General features: G+C 42.8%; 1 protein-coding gene across 1 annotated transcript; it reads left to right on the forward strand.

The window, feature by feature from the left end:
• The first annotated feature begins 260 nt into the window (after nucleotides 1-260).
• RNF181 (ring finger protein 181) lies at nucleotides 261-21946 on the forward strand. Its single transcript, XM_030201687.1, has 5 exons — nucleotides 261-503; nucleotides 3425-3561; nucleotides 7782-7897; nucleotides 15320-15394; nucleotides 20649-21946. The coding sequence occupies exons 1-5, from the start codon at nucleotides 418-420 to the stop codon at nucleotides 20706-20708; spliced, it is 474 nt and encodes a 157-aa protein (XP_030057547.1). The 5' UTR covers nucleotides 261-417; the 3' UTR covers nucleotides 20709-21946.
• The last annotated feature ends 5162 nt before the right edge of the window (nucleotides 21947-27108 follow it).

Genomic DNA, 27108 nt, shown 5'->3' on the forward strand with positions numbered 1-27108 from the left:
ACAAAGTATTGAAATACTATCGCCCTCATAATGAATTTTCTACTGACAAGGTTAGTAGCCACTAGCCATGGGTAGTTAGCAACTGTCAGTTTTCAGTTCCGGCTACCTCTTCCGGCTACGTCTAACTCACGTGATCTCCTGCCACCAGTCATCATGCAGGCTTCCCTGTTGCCGCGGTTACCCCAGCCCAACCTCCTTGCTCTGGCCATTGTCTCCCATCTTTCTGCGTCTGCGTCTTCTGATTTTACTGATTGGCTCTTCTGTCCGAACCTGGCGTTTTGATTGGTTTTTTATGGAAGCGGGAGGACCCGGAACTAAAGTGTGGAAGTTGGGTAGGAGGCGCTGCGTCACGCTTCTTGGGCTGTCTTTCTCTTTTCCTGGTAATCCTGGACCTCTACAATTTTAGAAGATCTGACTATGGCTTCCTATTTCGATGAACATAGTTGCGAACCCACTGTGCCAGAGGAGCAGTACCGCCGCAATGCGCTGCTGGAGTTGGCCAGGTAATCCGGGACAGTGGAGGCGAGGTTGAGATAGGACCTGAACGAGGTTGAGATAGGACCTGAACAAAGCGTGTGTGTGTGTGTGTGGGTGTGGGTGTGGGGGAGGGGGTTGGAAATACCAGACTAATAATAATAATCTCCAGTCATGCGTACAAGCTGTCTAGTGCTGTATTGGGCAAACTAGTGTTTGGACATGACCCCAATGTATCGCACTCCATTCTGCTGCTTATGTACAGTGACACTTCTATCAGGAGGTGCTGTTTGCATTGATGGTGCCCATTATAGAGTTAACAGGTGGCTCGATTTTTCAGCTTAGACGTATGGTTCTGATTTTCCTAAGTAAAGCCATACTGGTAGAGCCAACACTGGATACACCTGACTGGTGAAAACGCATTCAATTGGCAGCACCGTACCTTTACCAATAGTACAACCTAAGTAACATTTTTTTGAGTGTGTCTTTCCGGGGTGGTGTCTCCAAATAGGTTAGTTTTCTTCATACAGCTCCTTTTGACTCTGGCCAACTCACTTAACCCTCCATTGCCCCATGCCGCATTGAGCCTGCCATGAGTGGGAAAGCGCGGGATACAAATGTAAAAATAAATAAAATACCATAGCAGTCACAAACTGTACTTATTTCCTTAAAAATCCTCGATTCTGCCAATTACTGTTGGTTAGGCTCTTCCTAATATTGTGCCAACAAAGAGAACTTCCTTCTGTAGTTTAGCATATTTACATTTATTGCCACTTATATCCCACATTAGCCTATAAAATAGTTCAATGTGGCTTACAATCCTACAAAAGAAGCATCAAAAATATATAATACATTTCAAAGTAAAAGCAATAGTGCAATTGGCATGCCATTCATATATCACCATTTTCTAATCAGATTGTGGCAAAAATCAATGGAATAGGAAACATATTGAGATACAATTAAGTTATTTTTATTACAATGAAAACTATTTCTATATCTATCTGCCACATTTTCTCGGTCTTTGATTGCCTATATTGGTACCAAATGATCTTCTCTCTCTTCATATGTAGTATAGAATGGTCACTTGATACCAATACTTCTATTGGTAATTCCATTCTTGTGTTTTTATCCTTCCCATAATGTATTTTGTTTTCTTGTATCAGGTGTTCTTAATCCTTGGAGATGGGAATGTCTTAAATTGGTATTAACGCAACTGTATTTATAGAGAATGGCAATTTATTGGATTTGTTTTGAGATCAAAGCATAACACAGAAACCTTTCTGATTTTGATGCTTGATGAAATTCATTTAGAATTTGACAAGGGAGAAAGATTTGTTTTGGTATTTCTAGATGTAGCAGGTGCTTTTGATACCATTAACCATACCATACTGATTCATTATGTAAAATGTTTTGGAATTTTAGGAAAAGGTGTATTGTGGTTTGAGTCTTCTAACTGAGCATCAATTTCAGATAATTCAAGGTGAAGACTGACTGGATGACGATGCGCACAGGAGTTCTATATGGCTCATCCATATCGGCTCTGCTTTTCAATGTATTCATGTTTCCAGTTTGCAAACTTTTGGCAAGTTTAGATGTAAGCTATAGGTTATATGCAGATGACCTTCAGACCCCCCCTCCCCATATCTGACAACTTATGGAGCTCTATATAAAGTCTGTACGTGCTTGGGTTATTTGGATAACCGTGAATTGTCCGTCTTTAAATGTTGCTGAAACAGATTCTTTGGTTATTGCATTTTGAGTCTAGTCAATTACCATCATGCTTTGTTTTTGAAGACATATCCATTCCTATTTTGAAATCTGTTAAAAGTCTAGGTGTGGCTTTGGATTACTCTTTTAAACCACAGATTTCTGCCATTGTAAAAACTTTTTTTTTTTTTAATTAGGTTAGTGATGAGATTTAAACATCTATTATCTCCAGATAATTTTCATCTAGTAATGCAAAGTTTAGTGATGTCACATTTAGACTATTGCAATGGTCTATTTTGTGGTTTACCTCAGATATTGTTACAAGCTTTGCAAGTACAGTAGCTCAAAAGTCCACTGTATGTATTATAGGAAGGATGGCTAAGACAGACCATATTACCCCACAGCTTCTTAAGCTACACTGGCTGCCTATTATTTGGCAAATATATTTTAAAATACTATTGCTGGTATTCAAGGCATTAAGGGCTCCTTTTACAAAGCTGCAGTTCTGATTTCCCTTGCAACAAATGTGACGAAGCCCATTCAATTCCTATGGGCTTTGTTGCATTTACCAAGCGGGAATCAGTACCACAGCCTTGTAAAAGGAGCCTTAAATAATGGTACCCCTTTGAACATTGCTACCTCCTTGAAGGTGTACCAGTCATTGGGGAACGTAATCCCAAGGGAAATGTTTGCTAGATGTTCCTTCATTTCAGGCTAGACTTTAAGACAACCATTCACACATGTTTTTCTTTATAGCAGGTTCCAACAGCATGGAGCAATCTTCCTTTAGAACTAAGAAAAATAACTTCCTTGCTTTCTTTCAGTAAACAGCTAAAGATATATTTTGTCAAGCCTGTAAAAGTGATGATAAACGTATTCAGTAGGTTTAGAAGAGGTTTAGATGTCATGGCTCACTAATCATTTCTGTAGCGCTACTAGATGTACACAGTGCTGTACACATTATATGCAAGCACTTTCTCTGTCCCTAGAGGGCTCCCAATCTGAGTTTTTGTACCTGGGGCAATGGAGGGTTAAGTAACTTCTCGAGGTCAATATGATAGATACTAAACAACTAATTTAATGCATGTGTTGTATTTGTTTTGTATGTTAATATTTTATGAATGTTATATTATAAACAGCTTAGATTTTATTGGTAATGCGGCATATAAATGTGATAGATAAAATAAATAAGCGAGCATATATTTTTGGTCTGAGTGATTTTCTGGGGTTTTTTTCTCTGCAGAACTCTTCTGAACACAGCAGACCTAGACTTGGAATTGGCAGCAGACTTCACTGACTGGGATCATCGTCTGCCACCTCCTGCTGCTAAGCAAGTTGTTCAGAGTCTGCCCTCGGTGACAATTACGCCTGCACAGGCTGGTGAGTTGCCCTTCACAGCAGGGCTGGGAGGTCAGCAAGACACACAGAAAATAGTAGTCGTAAAGCTAGACATATTAAAATAGTAAATAATGGCTGAAAAAAGAACATTGTACCTAATTGTTGACAGTTTTTACTGCCTCTTAGGAGCACCAGCTTCTGTTTCTGCTTTTTGAATGCCACCTGCTAACAGGCCAAAGAGCATTGGACGTGCACAGTCTGTGAGCTGCATCCTGCTTTCTTGTCACAGGCTGTGTAAATTTGCTTTATGTGGATGGAATACACAGAAGAATGTATTCTGGCAACTTGCTAGAAGAGAGACCTATGGAGGATGATTCCAGAAGATAGTCCTCTTATCTGACCAACTTGGGATCTGGGGCAGGTCAGACACAAGGAAAAGTCAGATACTTGAAATTAATAGTATATAACAGGGTGTGCAGTAGTCGTTAAGGCAGCAGCAGGATCAAAGCAACAGTAGGTCCAAGGCAGTAGCAGTTGCATTCAGACCATGGAAAGTCTGAGAGAGAGGATTCAAGAAAAAAAAAAAAGGCATTATGGGAAAGATGAAAACACAAGAACAGCATTACAAATAGTATCAGTACCAGGTGACAATTCTGTACTACATATGAAGAGAGTATAAGGAGAGAGTGGTCACTGAAGTCCAGACAAAGTGACTGCCACTGATCATTTTCCTGGACTTATTTGCCTGTCATTCACTAAAACAGTTAATTAGGTCAGTCAGGTAGCTGGCAGATAATGAATTTATTGTAATATATTTTAAAGTTGAACTACTGTTTGTGATGAGAAGAGCACTGATCTTTTCATTGGTTCCAAAACTTGAAACCATTCTGTTTCATCAGAACTAGAGGGATGCTAATGTGCATAGGAAGATTCATAATTAATAGAAAGAAGTTATTAAGCCATTGTACAGGTGTTTGATCAGAACTCCTGCCGTATTGTGTCCACTTCTGGAGTCCTTAACTCTGAAAGTAAATAGGGTGGATGTAGCCCAGAAAAAGTCTACCACAATGGAGCTAGATCTGTATCAGAAATTCAAGAGGCCTTGGTAAACCAATTATTAAAAAAAACAGGGATCTGATCTTAAGGGTAATTTTGAGCAAAGTAGTGGAGGAGGTGGTGGTGTATTTTCTCAAACTATATTCTCCACCCTATCAGTTAAGCTTCTGCAAAGGTCATGGAATGGAAACACTGTTATTATCTCCTGATCGATAGTGTCCAAATGTAGGCAAATGGAGCAAAGGATTCCCTTGTTATGTTAGATCTTTTTTTTTTTTTTTACCGCATTTTGTACCATTAATAATTCTATTCTGTTGTGGCATGCGAGAAGAATAGGCCTAGAAAATTATGCCTATCAATAGTTTAAAGCTCTTTTTGATGAGCTCAGTCTGTGGCATGGAGATAGATCTCTTGTCCTAGAGAATTTGTGCTATCCCCTGTTCTTTATGACATATGCCTACATCCTTTAATGGAGAGCTTTGACATTAAGGAAAGAAGTTATCGATGTGGGTTACTGTTAAGACATGTTATTTTACTGTTAACCCCAGTTTATTAGTAAGTAGGTCTTGCTGCATAAAATGGGGCCTGTGGTAAAATAACACTTCTTAACGATAGCCCATGTTGATAACTATGCCCCTGAATGTCATATCAGGGCTGAGAATGCACAAGTTTATGTATTGATAGTAGGACCGGATGAGATCCTTGGAAATAGTTTTGAAAGCACATAAATTAAGATTCTGTCTATCTAAGTCTGAGATAGTGTAGATTAGTGGGGGGAGGGGGGGGGGAAGAGCACTGCCCAGCTAACATTAGGGACCAATCTGAATTCAAGAAATGCAGTTTACTGGTTGAGAGTTTTGGATTATTCATTCTTTTGGACCCAAGTAGCAGATATGCTCGTCTTGCTTTATGTGTTCATGCTTAACTCGCCTGTTGTTCCCAGTATGGATAGAAGAGGTTTGGCCATAACAATCCATTCTTTGGTGACTAGTCAGATCAAATATTCCAGTTCATTGTGTTTTTTGAAGCAGTTGCAGCTCTTTCAGTGCACAGCTGCAAAGATATTAGTGAGAGAAAAATTCCGTGACAATATTATACCTGTTCTGAAGACTCTCTGCACTGGTTTGTGTAGAAAGAAGAGTGAACTTCAATATTTTGTCCATACTTAAGTCTTTAAAACAGGATTGAAACCTATAATGATGGGTCCCAAATCAGGCCATTAGACATCATCCTTAAGCAATGACCATGATTTCCTTCGCCAGGCCAGGAGAGTCTTTTGTAGTTGTACTGCATCCTTTTTGAAATGAATATTGTGCACAGTTCAGGTGCAGTCGCATAATGATATTCTCAGTTTTGCTCTCCATTCCTTTCAGATAAACCCTAACATTCTATTTGCTTTTGTGGCATCACTTTGACTTTTTCTTGGGTCGTGAGAACCCGGTGGTGTAGCCACGGGGGGCATGGACTCCCCTCTCCACACTTTGGACTAAGGCCCCATTCAAAATTGTGGCATTGGATGCATGGCTGGCAGGGATGCCAAGCCCCACCAGCCAAATAGATTCTCTGCTGGATCTGCGCCTGCACTGAGCATGTGCAGAAGTGCTGGCGTCAGCAGCTGCAGCACCCTGCTGGCTTTCTTGCTGCTTCAGCAAAATGACCGCAGCTCCAGCAGAGAATCTCTTCTGCTGGTGGGGCTTGAGCATCCCCACCAGGAAAAGTATGATGAAGAGGGAGGTGAACTGACAAGAAATACTTCTTCCCCCCCCCCCCCCCCCCCCCCAAAAAAAAGAAAACCCATGGGTTTTTTTTTTCACTTTTTTCTGTATGTACATCACTAAACCGATTTATTTCCAGATGCACAGGGTGACCTTGAAAATCAGGTGACTATAAGGGTTATTCTTTAGCACTGCACGCATTTTTAGGCAGCATGACTGAAGGTGCCTATTTTATCACGGAAACTAGGTGCCTGTTTTTCTTTCTAGAATACTAGCATGGCAGGGCAAATATGGGCATATATTTACAGCTGGTATAAAATGTCTGCACCTAGATTGCCAAAAAAAAAAACCCATGTTAATCAAATGCTTTTTAAAATTTACAAGTGTAACTGCGCCCTGCACAGATGCCAACAAGACTTTGCCCACATGCATGCCAATGTTCAAACTATACGCCAAGTGGCATTTATCTGGCTTGGAAGCATCTTGAAGATGAAAGTACATTTTTGATACATACGGTGCATATTAAAATATAACATTTAGCATTATAGAAAGTATTACAGTGTTATACAGAACATAGCAATGTGCCAGTTTTTAGATTGCAATATTGAAAAACTTGAAAAACAGGGGGATTACGAAGCAAAATAAGAATTAACCCCCCTCCCCCCTTTTTACAAAGCTGCACGATAATGCCGACATAGCTCAGTTACGTTGAATGAGCTGTGTCGGTATTACTGCATCGGCAGCCGCTAGAGTGGCTTTGTAAAGGGGGGGGGGGGGGGTAAATATTTCATATTTTAATTTATGAATTTAGCAGGGACTTTCTTTTAAAAAAAAGGGGGAGGGGCTGATAACTGAAACTTCTAGCCAAGATTGGGGCCTTTATAAAATAAGCATAAGAGAGGTGCTATTTTGACTTCTCACATAGGGGGTCTTTTACTAAGCCACAGTAGCGTTTTTAGCTCACGGTAGAAATCAGCTAGCAGTAAATGCCAAGATGCATCTCGGCATTTACCACCAGCTGATTTCTACCATGAGCTAAAAATGCTACCGCGGCTTAGTAAAAGACCCCCATACGCATTAATGTTTAAAACTATTGTCCCTTCAGTATGAGAAGTTTCCACCCTGGATTCTGGTACAGGTATGCACATGGTTCTGCAACATGTGTACTATATAGGAACATAGTGGAGGTAAACCCCATAGTTTGTATACATTGTTTTGATCAGAAGAAGTATTTGACGTGTCTACAGGTATGCTTTCCTTCAGTAGTTTTCAAAGTCAAAGGCCTTGTGTATTTTTCACTTTGAAGACTGATGTAAAATCCACAGGTAGAAAGTACCAGTAGGCAGTGAGGAAATTTCCTGTTAGTTTTAGTTTTACAGACGCATTTTTTTTCCATGTCTTAGTTTCTTGAACTTTTGAAAATTTGGCCCCATGTGTTTATTCACGTTTCTCTTCTCTCCTGCCTTCCCCTTCTTTTCTTTGTGCCCTAAGACAAAGGCCTGAAGTGTCCAGTCTGCCTGCTGGAGTTTGAGGAAGAAGAGACGGTGAAGAAGATTCCTTGCGAGCATCTCTTTCACTCTGCTTGTATACTGCCCTGGCTGGGGAAGGTGAGTGCACAATCATTCTCTCTTGGTTTGTCACCTCTTTCACATGGCCTGTGGGGATATATGCACTCTTACTATGCATCTGTCTCTCTGCTGCTCAGCTTGGTTTGGAAAGATGAGTGCACATCAGGGGCGTAGCCAGTGTTGAATTTTTAGGGAGGCCCAGGGGTAGACTGGGGGAGGGTAATATTTCCTCCCCCGCCCCACCGCATTTTTTATCTTTTTTTTATTTTTAGAAGTCTTTATTGAACATTATTAATTCTGAACATAGCGTAACTAACACATTCGCAATACAAGTTTGCACATAGCAATGTGCCAGATACATAACAAAGAATACACAGTTAAGTTTGCCGTGCATAATCAAATACAGAATATACTTCAACTTTTTAATTATGTTTTATAAGTGACCTCCCATTTCCTACCTATCGTCCTCCCCTTCCTCCAGTGCTGTCTCTGGTCCTTCACACTCATAAACTACATTCTCTCTCTCTTTTTTTTTTTTTTCTAGTTAACTGCATTTACAAAGAACTGCCATGTTGAGTGCCATTGACTTGTCCGGTGTTTTCGTGCGGCTATGAGCCTTTCCATTTCACACACATACTTTAATTTGTTTTGCCATCTTGTAATTGGGGGGACTGTTTTTTTGTTTCCAGTGCAACGCTATTGTCACTCTGGCTACTGCTGTCACCTGTCTCAGCAACTGCTGTTGACAAGATGTCAGTCCTCTCACCGGTGCAGAGAAAAGAAACACCTCAAGGACCCAAGGTATCAAACATCCCAGCCAGCTCTGGAGCCTATCATGCACTGCCTTCCAGAATGCCTTAACTTTAAGGCAACGCCACCATATGTGCCCCATGGTTCCCCTTAGGCCGCCTCCCCTCCAGCACAGTCCCGTTGTCGTCGGGTATATTCGCTGAAGTCGATCCGGGGTAAGATACCACCTATATAATACCTTTACTGCATTTTCTTTGAGCGGTACATGTATAGAGACACCCGCCACCCTTTTTTCTATACTCTCCCATTCTACTTCCTCTATGGTCCTGCCCAACTCTTTTTCCCACGCCCGCCTATGGCTACTATGTCCTGGAGCCTGTGCTGCGACACATCTATATATTTTCCCAATGAGCCCCCGGGATCCAATTAACTTTTCACATATCTCTTCGAGGGGGAGTGATTGCCGCTGCATGACCTTTCTGGTCGCTGCATTATGGAGGAGATGTGACCACTGACAGTATGCAAACTCTTCACCCTCCACCACAGGGAACTCCGCCTTCAGTGCCGCAAAAGTTAGTACAGTGTTATTATTGTCATACAATTGACCCCACCGTTGCACTCCCTCCACATACCATCGGGTGAAGACACCCGTAGTGTTCCCCGGCAGGAACAAAGGGTTATAAGCTATTGGTGTCATTCGGGACAGCACACATCTGCCCTCTGGAAATAATTTGTCCCAGTAGTAGAGAGTAACTTCCACTGAGGGGCACACGCCTTCTTGCAGTTTGCGAAAAGACCTTGGCAACCACATAAGTGCCCCTAGCGGTGTCTCTCCAAGGGAGTGCTGTTCTAAGTGGACCTACTGTCTATCAGGATAGTCTTGATACTATTCCATAGCTGCCTTTCCCTGAGCTGCCTTGTAATACCAATGAAGGTTTGGGACTCCCAATCCTCCTCTCCTCTTCTCTTGATATAATAAGGTTCGCGACAATCTGGGATGCTTTCCTGCCCAGACGAAACGCACAATACGATCTTGTAAGGACGCGAGAAATCGCCTGGGCGCCTTCACAGGCAGCACTTGGAATAAATACAGGAGGCGAGGTAGGACATTCATCTTAATAATAGCTAAACGTCCAAACCAGGATACCTCTAGTCCTCCCCATCTCTCCATATCCTCTGCAATTGTCTTTATCAATCCCTTATAGTTTGCCGAGAAAAGCTCTGACAGTGGTATCGTCAATTTAACCCCTAAGTATCTAATCTGTCCCCGGGCCCACCTAAATGGGAATGATGACTTCAGCTCTGTTACCGTTTCCTCATCTATAGTTACATTCAAGGCTTCGGACTTTGCCATATTCACTTTGAATCTCGAGACTACTGAGTACTCGTCTATAAGTTGGATAAGCCAAGGGAATGTAGTCAGGGGTCGTGTCGCATATAACAAGACATCGTCTGCGTAGAGCGCCAGTTTATGTGTTCTTTCTGCCACCCGGGCCCCTACGAACCCCGGATCTTGTCGTATCCGTGCTGCAAAGGGTTCCATAACCATAGCAAATAGGAGAGGAGACAGGGGACAGCCCTGTCTCGTTCCTCTATGCAATGTGAACAGCCCAGAATAATTTCCATTAAGTTTAACACATGCTTTTGGCGAGGTATAAAACGCCCGTATCCAGCCTATAAACTTCGCTCCAAAACCCAATACCTCCTGGACTCTGTACATGAAGTACCAATGAACGCGATCGAAGGCTTTCTCTGCATCTAAACTCAAAAGACACAAGGGCCTCCGATTCCTCTTTGCCAGGTGTATTAGATCTACCGTACGCCTGATATTGTCCATCGCCTTTCGATGGGCCACAAAGCCCACTTGGTCCGGGTGCACAAGGGTCGGGAGTATAGGCGCCAGCCTGTTGGCCAGTATCTTAACATCGGCATTGAGTACCGATATGGGCCTGTAGGAGCCACACTCGGTGTGATCTTTTTCTGGCTTGGGTATCACCGCTATCCAAGCATCACTCATAGTCAACGGCAGAACCTCCCCCTCCTCTACCTGATTGAACAGATCCGCGAGCAACGGCGCTAACTCGGGGGCAAACTGCTTATAAAATTCATTAGGGAGACCATCTAACCCTGGGGACTTGTAAGATGGCAAGCTACTTATCGCCTCCTGTATTTCCTGTGGGGTAACCTGCTTTTCCAACCGGTCCCTATGCTGTCTAGCCAAGTTGGGAAGCTCGCATTCCTGCAGAAATTCATCTATCGCCTCGGGTGTCAGATTGATTTCCTGTTTATAAAGCGCTTGATAATACTCCCCGAATCTTTGACGTATTTGCTCAGTTTGATTCAGCAAGCTACCACTCTCATCCCGAACCTGATGTATAATCCGATCTACTCTCTGCCTGCGTATCTTTGTAGCCAGTAGTCGCCCTGCTTTATTAGTGAACTCATAAGAGCGCACCCCCTGCCTAGCTCTTAATACCTCTAAATGCTCTGAGTATATGGCGTCCAGCCTCATCCTTTCTATACACAGCTCCTGCCACACCTGCTGTGATCTATTCATTTTATGTTGCTTCTCCAGTTGTTGTATTTTGCCCAGGCAGGCTGTTATCAGTGCCTTTCTCGCCTTTGAGCGTTTGCTTGCCTGTTGTAGAAAATAACCCCTAGACACTGCCTTCAGGGTGTCCCAAACAACATGTAATGCTGGGCCTGTATCCACATTTAATTCTAGATATTCTTGTAGCATCTTTTTGTACCCCTCCAGCACATCGCCCTCTTGCAAAATGCTAGTGTTTAGGGTCCATCTCTTATCTTGTTGACCAGCCTGTATATTTGGCAGAGTTACCCACACTGGGGAGTGATCTGACAGTGTCACACTTCTAATCCCAGCATTTGGTCCCCTTTCTAACAATGCAGCGTCCACAAAGATATAGTCAATTCTAGAGTATGACTCATGTACCAGCGAATAAAATGTATAATCTCTATCTGTCCGATGTGTCAACCTCCACAGGTCCAGGACCCCTAAGGAATAAACCAATGACCCTAGTGCCTCAGCCTCCTTTTTCCCCTCAGACCTTGTTACCCCCGTTCGGTCTATCCCCGGGTTCATCATTGCATTGAAGTCCCCTCCCATTATTAGGGACCCCCTAACAAAAGCAATCAAGGAATTACGAACCCTAGTGAAAAATTCCACCTGTCCACTATTAGGGGCATATATCGACGCTAATGTGATGTCTGTCTGGTTCAATGTCATGTAAAGATAAATAAAGCGGCCCCTCGGGTCCCGTTTAATCTGTTTAACCTGCACCGGTATGGAGGAGTGTATCAGTATCGCCACCCCTCCCTTTTTTGTGGTTTCAGAGGATGCGCAGTACACTCCTGAGTAACCAGGGCATCGTAAAAGGTGCTCATGCTTACGCCGCAAGTGTGTCTCTTGCAAAAATACTATTTGTGGTTGTAGCTGATGTAATTCTCTATACAGTTTCTGTCTCTTCTGTGGCATATTCAATCCTTTTACATTATAAGATATAAACTTCAGAAGGGATGGGGGGGTGGGAGAGTAGCAATAGAGGAGGGGCAAGGGAGCAATATAGACTAACCTGGATTCTTTTGTACTCAGCTTGTTAATGACATCCAATGCTCCCATTATATGCCCGTAATGTTTGAGCTGTTCAAGATGGCACATGTGTTTAAATGAGTTATACAACTGTTTAGCTAATCAGAGGGAAGGGATGGTGGGAGGGAAGGGGGGGGATAAAATAGAAAATCAGCAGATGTTGGAAGATGTACTGATAGTTGCTTGCTGTGTTAGTGCCGTAATTGGCAGAACTGTGTTTGTATTACATTTTGCATCTTATGACAATAAATAGATTTAAACATAAGATATAAACTTCAAATCATGACCCATTATGTTCTATTATTTAAGTATAAGCCAATAGCATTCCTTGGCCTTCTTACTTGTACATTTGTGACCCTCAATTACATCATCGTAGTTTAACAGTCTTTCCCCTTCCCCTCCATCATCCCCCCCCCATACTACACCAACCAGAGGATCTAATCCTCTGAGTGGGATACTAGGAAGTGAATCACCCTCTTCAAGACGTCCCAGCCCCTCTTCCCACCCTCCCACGCCTTTCACATTTCTCTTCCTTCTTTTATCTCTTTTCAATACCATTTCCCCCGTCCCAACATTCTTTGTAACCCTCCCGGATATTATTTTTATACATTACCATATCTGCTCACTTCTCGTGCAGTTTACATTTAGCTCATTCTCTCCTCTCTCGTTCCACTCCCCAAAGCTCTAAATTGAATAAATTATCAACCCCAGTCCAAGTTTAGTTCAATTGACATGACCCGTAAGGCTCTACTTTTATGCCCAGATCTCAGTTGTTTCCAACTTCTCTCCTACTTTGGATGTAGGCCGGGTCTCTCATCTCTTGGACTTGCCTTGTCTCACATTTCCTGATGCTCGCTGCCAGCCTTGGAGCTTAGCTCGTGTTGTTGTTGCTAATTCCCCCGGCGGGACTGTTGTGCTCACGAATTCCGCAGCATGCAGTGCTTCCCAAGCCTCTTGTAGCGAGCGCACTCTATATTTACTGCCTTTCAGTGCAAAGTTCAGGGAGAAGGGAAAACCCCATCTGTACTGCTGCTTGTTTTTAAGTAGGACATCCAGTGCAGGCCTCATTTGGCGTCGCTGTTGTAAAGTGTATAGTGAGAGGTCTTGGTACACCAGTATCTTAGCTCCTCCATATTCAAAGTTCTGAGCCCGCCTCGCACTCACCATGACCTGCTCTTTGACTTCAAATTTATGAAAGCGCACTATAATGTCTCGCACCTGCTGTTCTCTTCGGGGCCCCAGAGCTCTGTGTGCTCTATCTAATTCCACCGGCGTGGCCCCCGCTTCATGGCCCAACAGCGTGGCAACATTGTTTGCACTATCACCATTATGTCCTCCTTCTGGAACGCCGCGAAATCTGAGGTTATTGCGGCGTTCTCTGTTCTCCAAGTCGTCCGGTTTATAGGCAAGTTCCATGTTTTTCTTTTCAAGATCTTGCAGCTGATCAGTATGTTTGGTTAGCGTCTCTGCCTGATCTTCCAGCTTGAGTTCTGCCTCTTCCACCCTGCCCCCCAATTCGCGAAGGTCTGTGCTCAGCGTGTCCATTCGTTCAAGGATTTCCTCCTTCGATTGTTTTATCTCCTCTTGAATGTTAGATAAGAATGTACGCAGTTCGCTCAAAATACCTCTTTTGGGAGGCGGGTTGCGATGTTCGGCGGCAGACAGAGCTGAATCCGAGTCAGATGGAGTGGCCCGTTCCGGCGATTCATTGCGTTTGGCGGTCTTTCCCGCCATACTTTTTTCTGACTGCTCGCTCTCCTTTTTCCGCGTCGCGGGAGTTTTACTCATTGCAGCTGAGAGTCAGGGGGATCATCCGGCAGCCTTTTCCAGCTTTGTCGACCGAAGTCCACTTTTTATTACTTTTAAAAGCTTTTTATTGGCGCTGGATGGCGGAGCTTCGGGACTAGACGGCCATCTTGCCTGGTGACGTCACTCCCCCCCCCCCCCCCCCCCCCCCCCCGCATTTTTTATCTTTGCTGGCAGGGATGCACAATGCCCGCCAGCTGATGAGATCCGCTGCAGAAATTGTTGCAGTGCTGACTCAGTAGGGAAGAAATCGGCACTCCTTGTGCATAAACTGAATATGCACAAAGAGTGCCAATGTTGGCAGCAGGAAGGGAGGCCAATGACTTCTTTCCCACTGAGGCAGCACTGTGACAGTTCTGGCAGCGGATCTCATTGACTTGTGGAGATTGGGCATCCCCACCAGCGAGTCAAAGGGTACTCCAGTTGTGGAGGGGGCCTAAGCAAAAAGTGTGTGGTGGGGAGGAGGGGGTTGGGGTCAGACGTGGCTATGCCACTGGTACAGATACTCTCTTCTAGTGTTTCACTCAATGTGTAATTAAACTCTGGAATTCGTTCATTGCCAGAAAATGTGGTAAAAGCAGTTAGTTTAGCAGGGTTAAAAAAAGGTTTGGATAATTTCCTAAAAAAAAGTCCATAAGCCATTATTAAGATCCACTGCTTATTTATAGAATAAGCAGCATAAAATCTATTTTATTCTTTTGGGATCTAGTCAGGTACTTGTGACCTGTATTGGCCACTGCTGGAAACAAGATACTGGGTTTGATGGACCTTCGGTCTGTCCCAGTATGGCAACGCTTATGTTTTTATGCTTATCACTTCATCTATCTAGTGTTCTTGCCAGGGAAGACATTTCTGTGTTTGTGGAGCATCCTTTCACCTGTGCCTAGGATCCTCCAACGGAAAGATAAAGGCCATGTGACATGGCAGCCTGTGTCACAAGCCCAGCAACTTCAAAGTTTAACACTTCCTAGCAAGCAAACCCTTCTCCTGCACCTTTCATCTAGCTGTGAGCTGCACAACTCGTTGTAGGTTTCTGATCTATTTCTATTTCTTTCCAAATGACTTCACAGTTTATAAAACATGCACACTTCCTTAAAATTCTCCCTCTCAGAGACAAGTTAAATACTATTTCACATCAGAGTACTATTCAGCTATAGTGCTTGGGTTCCAAGTGAATTGATCTAATGATTCTGCCATGACAGTCCCAGGAAACACTGGGTTCCCTGGAGCCTGAGATGTCTTTGACTAGGCCAGTCCAAAGAGTTTGGATGTCTGACATTTGTATTTTACTGCAGACTAACTCCTGCCCACTGTGCCGTCATGAGCTGCCCACAGACAATGAGGAGTACGAGGACTACAAGAAAGATAAGGTGAGGCTGCTGTTGTCTTGAATGGCAGGGGTGGGGTCCTGATTTCATAGACCTTCTGTGGCTAGGGTAATGATTCCTGACTGCAGGCCATGGGTATCACCAGACAGGTCTGTTTTTCATGATAAATGAGAAATACAAATTAACATGGATCTTTGCTCAAGCCTTAAAGCAGATATAGTATGAATATTCATTGGTGGTATCCAGAAATCCAGAGCTTTAGAGGGGCTACATTAGGACAGAATTGCAAACCTTTGGATTAGAAAAATAATCTGTTCTGTTCCATCTGGTAAACAGCTCCCTGTAGCTGTCGACTCTGCTGGGATGCTTACCAGATGTGTCCTTTGCACTGCCTCAAGGCTGCTGGAGGGCTCAGTGTTATCCCAGGAAGTTAGACCTTACTCGGTACTGGCTTCCTTTCGTATGGGACTGAAGTCCTGCCCATTGATGATCTCATTCTCTGGCCCTTAAAAGGAAGCAGGGGGCCTAATTTTAGTCCTTTGTGTTGGTGAGTTGATTTTCTGTTAGCATCTTGTTTGTGTTCAGGAATAGCAGTCCCTGGGATAAGTAATATGCATTATGGCCTGTATTGTTTCTGAATAAGTATTAATAGATTGCATATTTAGCAGTAAAATATGAATCAACAGTCCTTACTGATTTTTTTCGGATATGATTGTCCCATTTCACAGCTTCATTTATTTCAAAACTAACTGAAAAAAATCTTAGGTACACAACTTGTTTCTTTTCTAGACAAAACACATTGTCTTTATCCTTGTCAAACCGGATTCTGTGATCACTTTTCCAGCAAACACACCATGATAACCTTACGAATTTTGTCCACCATGTCTTGATGGTGACAGAGAAGCTATTCTCATTTCTCTTGATTAGTGCAGTGTTTGATTTAGTTGATCACAACATCCTTCTCTTCTGCCTTAAGGAGATTGGAATAACTGATACTCCTCTCCTCTGGTTTCAGTCATATCTCCAAGGCAGAACATTTAAAATACTCTGGTGTGATGTTTACTTGTCAACCTGCAACCTTTCATGCGGAATCCGACAAGGTTCCATATTAGGACCCATCCTGTTCAACATTTTTCCTATACCGTTAGACCTTTTCTCCAAGCTATGAATATCACCTTCTTCATTTACGCTGTTTCCCCTTCATAGCACTAGTTCATCTATAATTTTGAATATCTCAAAGTAGAGGAGTGTGGTAGCCGTGTTAGTCCACTCTTAAGGTTATCAATAGAAATCAAACAAAATAAAACATGGAAAAGAAAATAAGATGATACCTTATTGGACAAAACTTAATACATTTCTTGATTAGCTTTCGAAGGTTGCCTTTCCGATCGGACGAAGAAGGGCAACCTTCGAAAGCTAATCAAGAAATGTATTAAGTTATGTCCAATAAAAAAGGTATCATCTTATTTTCTTTTCCATGTTTTATTTTGTTTGATTTCTATTGAATATCTCAAATAAATTGACCATGATTGCTGATTGTTTTTTTTTTTTTTTTTTTGCACCGATTAAAATTAAATCATAAAACCATGGCTTTATTCTTCCCCTTATTGAGCTCCTTCTATCTCTGGGGCCCTATACCCATTAAAGATGAGATTAAAATCCTTGGTGTTCTTATTGGCAGTCATCCTACATTCAAATCACACATCTGTGCAGTGGTCAAGAAATCATTTTTTGTGCTCCTTCAAATACATCTTGCAAGATCTCTTTCTGATAAATCTTCACTCTGCCTCCTTATTCAGTCCCTGGTATTTTCACGCCTTGATTACTGCAACTCCCTTCTTCATGACTTACCATCATACCAACTACGCAGATTACAGTTGGTTCAAAATACAGCTGTTAAATTAATACATGGTGCAAAAAGGTTTGACACTATTTCCCCTCTTCTTCAGGCAGAATATTGGTTACCCATTTTCCAAATTCTTCACTCTGGTCTTCCACTTTTCTTATTCAAACATCTTATACCCTATTCTCCGATACGTTCTTTATTCTCCCCCCCCCCCCCCCCCCCCCCCCCCAACAGCATCTTCTAGTCGTACCCTCATTTCTTCAGGTGCACTCGCATCTTTCAAGAACCACTTCATTCTCCGTTGTTTTGCTTTGTGGAACAATATCCCTGTGTACTTATGACCTGAACTCTTGCTCTTAAGATTTTAAAGCTATTTTTAAGCTCACTTTTTCCTCAGTGACTACAAATCTCCCCTTTATTTCTTTGTCACCTCTTGCAGCGAATTTACCCCTGCACAGTCCTGTCAATTGTCTCTCTCTCACTTCCCCTTCCCCACCTTATGTTCCTCCCTAGATTAATTTGAATTACATTCTACCGCTCTCTTGGATTTTTGTTCAATCTCTCATGTAACTTAATTGTACCTTTTGGTGTATCCGCTCATTCTAACCCTAATAATTTTGATGTATAAACCACGTAGATATTTTATTATTATTTGCAGTATTTTTAAAGCTGAAATGTGAACTTAATGCTGATCTGATAATGATCACTGAGTCTGACCAGGCAGATTTCACTGAGCTTTACCCTGCTTGCTTTTCTGTTGTACACTGCCAAGGGTAGATAAATGGAGGGGGGGGGGGGGAAACGCTACATCACACATTTATTTATTTTAAAACATCTTATATACTGCCAGTATGTCTTCAGCCATTCAAGGAGGTTTACAACATTATAAAATGCAGGAAAATAAAGCAAAATAAAACATTAGAACAATAATAAGAGACTATGGGGCTCATTTTCAAAGCAGTTAATCTTACAAAGTTCCATAGGTTACTATGGGGCTCGTTTTTGAAAGAGAAAAATGTCCAAAAAGAGTGTCAAAGCACCATTTGGATGAATTTCTTCTCAAAACGTCCAAATCAGTATTTTTTTTTTTTAAAACCTGTTTTGCAGACATCAACCTAGGCATTTTGTCTTCAGTGTGTCCAAATCACAAGGGGGCATGTCGGGTGTTTTGAAGGCAATGTTAGGGCATGCCTAACACTTGGAGTAGAACAAAACATCTAGACAGATGGACCCAGGCCAATACTTCCTCCTACCTGTTACACTTATGATTGAAACTGTGAGCCCTCCAAAACTCACCAGAAACCCACTGTACCCATATTTAACCCTTTAGTGTCCAATGTTCCCGTAATCAGGGCCACCGAGAGACTGGGCCGGGCCCGGGGCCCCCTGCATTGAAATCGCAGTCTCGCCTCCGTGAAAGCAGCGCTGCAGGCAGCAGAATGCCTCCCTTCGGCCCTCCTTCCCTCCTTGTGTCCCACCCTCACGGAGGTTACGTCAGATGAGGGCAGGACATAAGGAGGGCCGAAGGGAGGCGTTGTGCTGCTTTCACGGAGGTGAGACTGCGATTTCAATGCAGGGGGCAGACGGTCGACAATGGAGAGCGAGTGGGACTGCGGCGCTGGGTCCCCCTTGGAGGCCCGGGCCTGGGGCATTTTGTCCCCCCTGCCCCCCCTTTCGGCGGCTATGCCCGTAATAAGCCATATGGGAACAGATTGATGGAAACATTGGACACTAAAGGGTTAAGTGCCCCCTTCACCCATAAGGGCTAATGTAGTGGTGTATAGTTGGGGGTAGTGGGTTTTAGGGAGCAACAGTGAGAAGTGTACCTGGGAGCATTTATATGAAGTCCACAACAGTACCCCCTAGGGTGCCCCATTTCTCTCCTGGGATGTCTGTGTGGCCAGTCTACTAAAAATGCTGGCCCCTCCATCCTAATGGCTTGATTTTCTACGTTTTTCAATTGTGCTTTTTTTTAATGGCCTGAAAAGATAAATGCACAGAGCACAAAATCTTGTTACAATATTAAAAAAAAAAAAAAGGACGTTTTGCTTTTTCAAAAATGGTTACATTTGCTGTTTAGATTTGGGACATTTAGCACAAGACATTCAAAGTCCGACTTATGCCCCTCCATGTAACTTTGTAAGTCTAAATGCTTTGAATTAATACCGCACATTGATTTCCTATAAGTTTCTGTAGATAACTTAGAGGCCCTTTTACTAACGGTACTGGACATTATCATGTGCTAAATGCTGAGAAGCCCATTTTATACCTACAGGCGTCTTAGCATTTAGCACGCACTACTTCTGTTAATGTGGGCTTAGCTTTAGTAAAAGGACCCTTAATTATCACATTCCACATTCAAGGAGCTTATCTCTTTTTGTGTCTGCTACCTCCATGGCTTTATCCACGCACAGTCTTATGGTTATGGGCAGTGGCGTACCTAGTTTGCTTGCCTCCTGGAGTGGGTTGCTGCTGCACCCTTCCCAATGCGCATCACCACAACCACCCTTTTCCTAGCAAGGGGGTTCACGGAGTAGTTGTGCAGCTGTTGGCTCCACCAGTCCTCTGCCCTAGAACAGGAAGTAACATCAGAGGGGGAAGGGGACCACTGGCAGAGCCAACAGCCATGCACTGCTTCATGCACCCCAAGGATGTTTAATCCAACCTCCTTGGTGCACCCTCTTGCTGCCCACACCCAGGGCATACCCGCTCCCACCTTGGTATGCTAAAGGTTGTGGGAAATTGTAACATTGAATAGCTTTAATGTTCAGTTCTGGAGTTGTATGTGTTCTTTGGGCTGAAGGTTTGTCTAGGACAGTGCTTCTCAACCCATCCTCAGGGCACACTCAGCCAGTCGGGTTTTCAGGATGTTCACAATAAAGATACATGAGAGAGATTTTGCACACAAATTTATCTCATACGTATTCATTGTGGATATCCCGAAAACCTGATTGGTGGGTTTCTTCAGGACAGGTTTGGGAACCACTGCCTTATACCCTTGTGCTGGCCCTAATTAGTGATATGAATAATGGAGTCTGAACCAAAGCAGCTACACCTCTGTACTCAAAACCTTTAAGGCCATGGGGGGAAGGGGTGTTCAAAGTATACTTAGTTAATGTTCATAAGACATATTTACACCCATTTAGGCTATGAATCAGCTGTGTTCTTGGCCCCTGAGGGCTGGAAATGTGTACTGTAGCATTGATGCTGGCTGAATTTCTAGAGGCTGATAAAACAAGCAGCTAGTGACCTGAGGATTTCCTCTAGTCATTGTCTTGGGCTCAGGATGGAAATTGATGGCTAGGGAATATAATTGAATGAAAAAAAAAAAGATTCTATTTTTTGCCCACCACTGATTTCCTAAACATGTGTACTTGTAGTAGGTTAATCTTCACATGCCTGCAGTTTAGTGTTCTGTAATGTTTCATAGTCATATTTCTTCTTTTTCAGGTACGGAAAGAGCAGAGCCTGCACCGCCTGGAATACTTACATGATGCAATGTACACATGAACTAAAGAGGTGCCCCTCCCAGCATCCCTCTCACCTCTGCCTTCCTTCCAGCACTCGTTCTAGCCCAAGGAAACAGCTGCATTTCCTGTGTAGTGCGGACTACCACTTGGACTCCTTTCTTCTGCAAACAAAAGCCAGAAAAAAAAGACCTCTCTTTAGACCCAGTGTCGCCAGCATCTCTTAAGTGGACTCCACATCCTCTACTCCCAAGCAGCCAATGAAGGTGTGCTTTTAGTCAGGGGTATGTGAAATACTTTGGCTGGTCATTTCAACCTTAAAGCCCTGCTTTCAGTCACTTGTGCCCTAAGTTGGTTTAGCCTCTGTTTAATATTAGAATCCACCTCCCAAAAACTGTACTGTACTTTCGTCTCTTCACCCCACCACCAAGATTACCTCAAATTCTGGTCACTCTTTGCAACTGTTCAATTGATAAGGGAAGTTTTCTTCTGATATTAGCGTTTGCAGCATTATTGTCAACCAGCAGGTGTCGCCCCTCTCTCCCTCCTTCAGTTTGAATGCATCACCTCTTTCACATGCCAGAATCACACCAGACAGGAGTCCAAAACGTAGAGGCCTAGGAGTCGGCCAGGTTTCCAACTTTTGACTTCACTTTGGAACAAGAGGCAAAGCCAGAATCCCTGGAACAGTGATTGATACTCATTTTATGTATGATGGTTAAATACCACCCTGGGTCCATTAGCTAAGAGCACTCAGCCCCTACAGCTAGGAGATTCTTCTTGAGCTCTGGCTGAAGTAAGTGACTACAGATTTGTGAAAGGATATTCTGTAGTCATTCTAACCTCTTGGGAACGATGGCTTCTGCTGTATGCTTTATTAAGTAACTGTAGTGGAGCTGCTTTCAAGTCTCCAAAGTAGAAATGCAACCTATTCATTAGGAAGGAGTGAAAGGGACTGAAAAACAGGAGTGGCTACGTTTTATTAGAGAGGTGTAAGCCCTTGGATGTGGACTATTCCTGTGACTCTGTGGCAGTGCTGTGCACTGGAATGAAAGGACATGAGCTTCATTCTTGGGTGATGGCCAGGCCTTCCACAAAGGCACCCTAGGGTGAATGATGAGAGTCATGGTAGAACACGCTACCCAGTTTTTGTCTAAATGTGATTTTCCTGGTTAACAAATTCTATTCTTTTTACTGTTTCACATACCGTTTGTAATTGTTTATAAAGGAGAAAGTTAAAACGAAAATGCTTTATTAAAAGTTCTGCAGTCATGGCTGAGGCTTAAGGCATTTCTTGTGACTATAGTGTGCACTGGGATCTGGTTTGTATAAAAGGCACTAGTTTTCACTTTTGAAGTACTGGGATAAGGATATTGTTAAAGAAATGTTTCAAAATATTCTCTTGAAATGAGGCAAAAATGGGTATGTGATAGTCAAATATTTTATTTGATAGCTTTCTGTAAGGAAGCATTCTCCACTAATATAAATCAGAACAAGGGGTCATGATTTGAAATTACAGGGAGGAATGTTCAGGGGAAACAAAAATACTTCTTTACTGAAAGGGTAGTAGGTACCTGCTCTGACAGCAGCAGAAGTGGTAGCAACCATTTTTGTGACAATATAAGCATGCTTCCAATACAGATGATAGTGGTTATGTGCACTGAGACTTTTTTCCCCAGTTTGAGAGGTCTTTTCTCCTTTAAGCCTGGAGCTGGTAGGCAAATGACTGCCAAACTCCTTTCCCTTAGGCTAGCCTGTGCATGTTCTGACACATTCAAAATTTCAGTGCAGAATAAGACTGTCCTAGTATCTAGTCAAAAGGTTTTATTATTCTGCAGTGTTATTGGTCAGAGGACTACTGGCTTTATGTCCTGACTCGTCCTTCAGAGACAGCCAAAATTTACTAGAACCTTCCAGCCTTGGCTTGGGAAGTGAGGCCTATCCTGAACTTCTCCATGCACTGGTTAAGTACAGAAACTTGTCTAGATAGCAATGTCTCTGTGAATCCTTGTTAATTTAACCTATGGATTGTTTCCAGAATTAAATGTTATTTGTATTGTTCACTGTTCAACTGTTTTAAAAACCGTCTCATTTTATCAGTTCTCTGTGTGACTGGTCAGTGATGACAACATTTTTTTTTCTATTTGGTCTGTGTATGTAGGAACTCTGTGATCCTTGGGTTTAGTGAGGGGCCCTAGGCAATAGCTTGCATGATGGAGTACTTGCTTAAAGACGAGGAGGTGGATGGTTGCTAGTGTAGGGATTTAGGTCTTCCAAGTGTCCTGCCAGACACTGCTAGGGAACCTAGGTATAGTGCTGAGATGTTGTGTGAGAGTAGGCTAAGTTATTGGGTAGGGGGAAGATGCCTTGAGTTTTGAAATAGTTAAGGAATACTGGAGTAAATTATGGTAAGAAAGGAAGGCCCCCCTGCCCCCATTGGCTCACCAACTACTTCAAACTCTGCTTCAAGCTTCTACTACTCACCTACAAGTGCTTTTTCCCTCTGTAGCTGCTCATTACCTCCTCCCCCCCCCCCCCCCATCCTTCATAATCCCCATTCATTGGATAAGCTGCTCATGTCTCCATCTCCAAATCTCAATGGCACACTTTCCACCTCACTGCAGCCAAATGTGTGTTATAGCCTTTGCAAGCTGTTCTGGAATGCTTCCATCTCTGAACCATATCCAAATCCACCTTCTTAGCTCTTCCTGATTGAACCATTTTTCTAGTAAAGTTTGAGCTGAGTCTTTTGACTAGCTTATAAGCTTTAGGGAGCAGAGACCGTCTGTATTTGAGTACAGTCGGTGCTGGCCTGGCCACCTAGTCTGTGTGATGGTTTTCTAGAGCAGCACTTTTGGTGGGGAAGCAAAAAGATGCTACAGTCAGAGCAAACCAATCACATAAATTCAAAGACCTGTGAGTGTCTGCTTTTACCTGCAGGGAGGGTGGGCAATTTTCCCATAGTGCCCACTTACACAGGTAAATGGCTTTTGGAAATGCCCTCATTACATGTATAGATATGTGTGTATTTCAGATATTAAACTTTTATAATGCAGCTTCAGATGTTGTATATATTATAAATGTTTTACAGGATCATTACATGTTGGGGAACTGAAAGATAAGTGAGAGTTAGTCTAGTTCTACTCCCTTTTCCTTTCTATTCTTTTGTCATTTAATCCCTGGAACCTGGTACTGTCCTGAAAGCACCCAAAGGGTGGAGTAGTAAGTACTAAATAAACTTGGAAACTTAGAGGAATGTAGGACTAAAAGGTCCCCTAGCCTACCTAGTACTCTTGTGCCATCCCTGCTGCTTACACTGCTGCATGTATCTGGTTTATAAATAATCAGTAGTGCCTGCGAAGCCTCCCAAGAAGAGGAGAGAGTTAATCAACTTGAAAACAGCAGAGCTGTGGCAGGATTCCTAGTAGCTGAAAGCTAAATTATCTGCCAAATTTGTATCACTGTGGTGCAGGTATTAATAGCACCTTTTAAATGGCTAAGGCTAGTTTGGCTTCCTATTGTCAATTGCGGGATAGGTATTACTGCAACGCTATAAATTTTAAGAGCTCAGACAGTTACAGAAAGTCACTTCCACTCAACTGGTGTCTGATCTATGTGGAAAAAGTTTGTAGTCTTGTTTAGGGACCCGAGGTGTAAGTGTCTACCTCACTTAAAAACCATTTTTTTGTAGGTGCACTCAGAGGAGATATGAAGGACTTATGATGTACAGAGACTGAACTGTCTTTTTATCCCTGGAGGTGTTTTCTATGGCACTGAGCTGATGAAGTTTCAAGTTTCTTATTTAATATACCACACCAATAGCCATCTGGGCAGTTCACAATTTACAAAATCAACAATTAAAAGAAAAACTACATATTCAATAGGACAGAGAATAGAAGATATAAAGAAAGTTTGTAAGAAAGCAAACTGCTGCTTGTGCTATATCTGAGCTTTGGTGTGGTAATGTATGTGATTGAAGTAAAACTCTGGTATACAGAGGTTAATCTACTAACACTTGGATTTTGCTAATTTTATTTTATTACTTGATATACCACAAGTTGTAAGTGATCCCTGAGGCAACTATGCAGTTTAACAATTTCTATTACAGGTACTTTGCACTGACTCTAATGGGCACACAATCTAAGTTATATATTGTACCTGGGCAAACAGAGGACTAAGTGACTTGCCTAGGGTCACACAGAGCTGCAGAGGACACTGAACCCAGTTCCACAGGAGGATCTCAACCCACTGCCATCTGTCAGGCAGTAGCGTGAATCAAACCCGGTTTCCCATGTCCACAACCCACTGCACTAGCCATTAGGCCACTCCTGCAAGTTGAGGTGACTGCAACCAGAAAGAGCATTTTTCAAGTTAGTAGGTTCAATGAGGTGGTGGTGAGAGCCTCAAGTGGAGGTAACTCTAACTAGAAGAGAACTAAGTTGAGATCCCACTGAGGAGACAGTAGTATCAGAGACTGAATGTTCCCTTTAAAGAAGTGTGTTATGAGTGGATGTGAAGAAATTGGTTTGTTGTAGAAGTCATGGAAAGCTCTGATAAGTTCTATACAAAGTACTGTAGAATAGCTGCAATGGAACATGAAGGCAGATGCTAGTGATGTGCTGTGCACCAAAGATTGAAACTCCTCTTGCATGAATAAGATTTTTGTGTAGATTGCCTTCTGGATACATTAATGATATTCTGAATGGAAGAAGTTATATGTTTGACCCTTGTAATGCCAAGTTGTGAGTTCCAAAGAGTTGAGGTTAGAATACAGGAGTTGCCCTTAATGTTGAGCTAGTAGAGTTGGATGAGATCCTACTGGAAGTGGATTGTTGATCACAAGGGTGGAGAGCCAAGGCTATCAAGGTTGATTTGACCAGTTCAGAACTAATAGTATTATATTAACTGAATGTTGGATCTTTTTAAGCACTTTGGAAATTAGAGGAATGGGGGAAATGCATGCAGGAGGCCCTGTTTCCAGGAGTGAGTGACATCATCTGTGGATAGACTGTTGGAATTGGGTACTCTGGAGCAAAGCTGAAACATGTCTTGTTGACTGGCCAGGCAAAGAGATCTATGATGGATATTGTGTGTTGGTGGAAAATTACTTTTATGGCTATCTTGTGTTGGGGGGGGGGGGGCACTCAGGCTGAAGAATTCTGCTGAGACTGTCTCCACATGTGTTGTGGGTTCTTAGAACGTTCATCCTTGAATGTGGAGCTGTATAGGAAGGAGTCAAATATGATAGACTTTCTCTGCGTAGGGTGAGTTACTGAGTTCCACCTTGTTTATTGAGAGAAAACATTATCTGTGCTTTCTGTTCAAATGTGTATAAAAGAATGATTGCATAGTAGATTGCCTGAAGTTCTAAAAGGATGACTGGAAGCTAGATTTGTCTACTGCTCAACAGCCTTGTGTTCAAAGTTTGGAAAAGTGAGCCTCCCATTCAGTTAGAGAGGCATCTGTTGTGAGTGTCAGTTTCAGATTGGAGCTTTGAAAAGGAGTTTCCACTGTGCTGGGCCAAAAGGGCCTTCCCACAGCATAAGTCAGTACCTAGCCACCAGAGGCTAAGAAATCCCTGGTATTGCCTTCACTCTGGAAGCTCCAAAGGCCTCTTCTTCAGGGTCACTGGTTAAAATCACACCAACTCTGCCAGCATATCCCACCTCTCTTATTAGTTTCTGCTGGTTTGTTCAGATATTTCTGGTAGAATCATCCATGTATGGTCTTTCCATAAATATTCCAAACTGGCTCCCAGCAGTGGTCTCTCTTCTAGTCTATGTTTACCTCTTCCACTCACATATATAAAGTAGTTGTCCTCAGATATATCAAGAACCTACTTGAATATGAACTCCTATTGCTCCATCCTTATTACAGCTGCTGAAGTACCATAGCTGTACAATGAGGGGTGTCTGTCAGCCCAGGAATGAACTCTCCTTCAAAGGTTTTAACACATGGAAGATTGGGTAGAGCCAGAGACTTGCTGGTCACTGACTTTATCTGTTCTTGGATGATAAAAGGCCCCCCTGAATCTCTGATCAAACTTAGTAGTATGTTTTTGCATTTGTTTCTCCTTTAGACCCCCAAAATTGCCTCCTGCTGAGAATTGAGGAAGTGGCTTTTTGCTACAGCATTTGTGGAGCAACGTATTGTACATTTTAGGTGTCATCTGTCAGACATGCTGGAGCATTCCTTTTAAATGTTCTGTATGTTTGGGAGTTGCTTAGAATCATAGGTGAACGGTTTGAACTTTAATAAAAATATTAGGTGGATATGTGGAATGCCCTTCTGTGGGAGGTGGTGGAGATGAAAACGGTAATGGAATTCAAACATGCGTGGGATAAACACAAAGCAATCCTGTTTAGAAGGAATGGGTCCGTGGAATCTTAGCGGAGATTGGGTGGTGACGCCGGTAACTGGAAACAAAAAAAACCTGGGAGCTG

The sequence above is a fragment of the Microcaecilia unicolor genome, chromosome 4 (assembly GCF_901765095.1).
Source record: "Microcaecilia unicolor chromosome 4, aMicUni1.1, whole genome shotgun sequence".
In the NCBI taxonomy this organism is placed as follows: domain Eukaryota; kingdom Metazoa; phylum Chordata; class Amphibia; order Gymnophiona; family Siphonopidae; genus Microcaecilia; species Microcaecilia unicolor.

Excerpts from the sequence above, each read along its gene's own strand:
- RNF181 (XM_030201687.1), top strand. The coding sequence starts at position 418 with ATGGCTTCCTATTTCGATGAACATAGTTGCGAACCCACTGTGCCAGAG. Across the intron at positions 3,562-7,781 it reads AATTACGCCTGCACAGGCTG|ACAAAGGCCTGAAGTGTCCA; the intron begins GTGAGTTGCCCT and ends TTGTGCCCTAAG. Across the intron at positions 7,898-15,319 it reads TACTGCCCTGGCTGGGGAAG|ACTAACTCCTGCCCACTGTG; the intron begins GTGAGTGCACAA and ends ATTTTACTGCAG.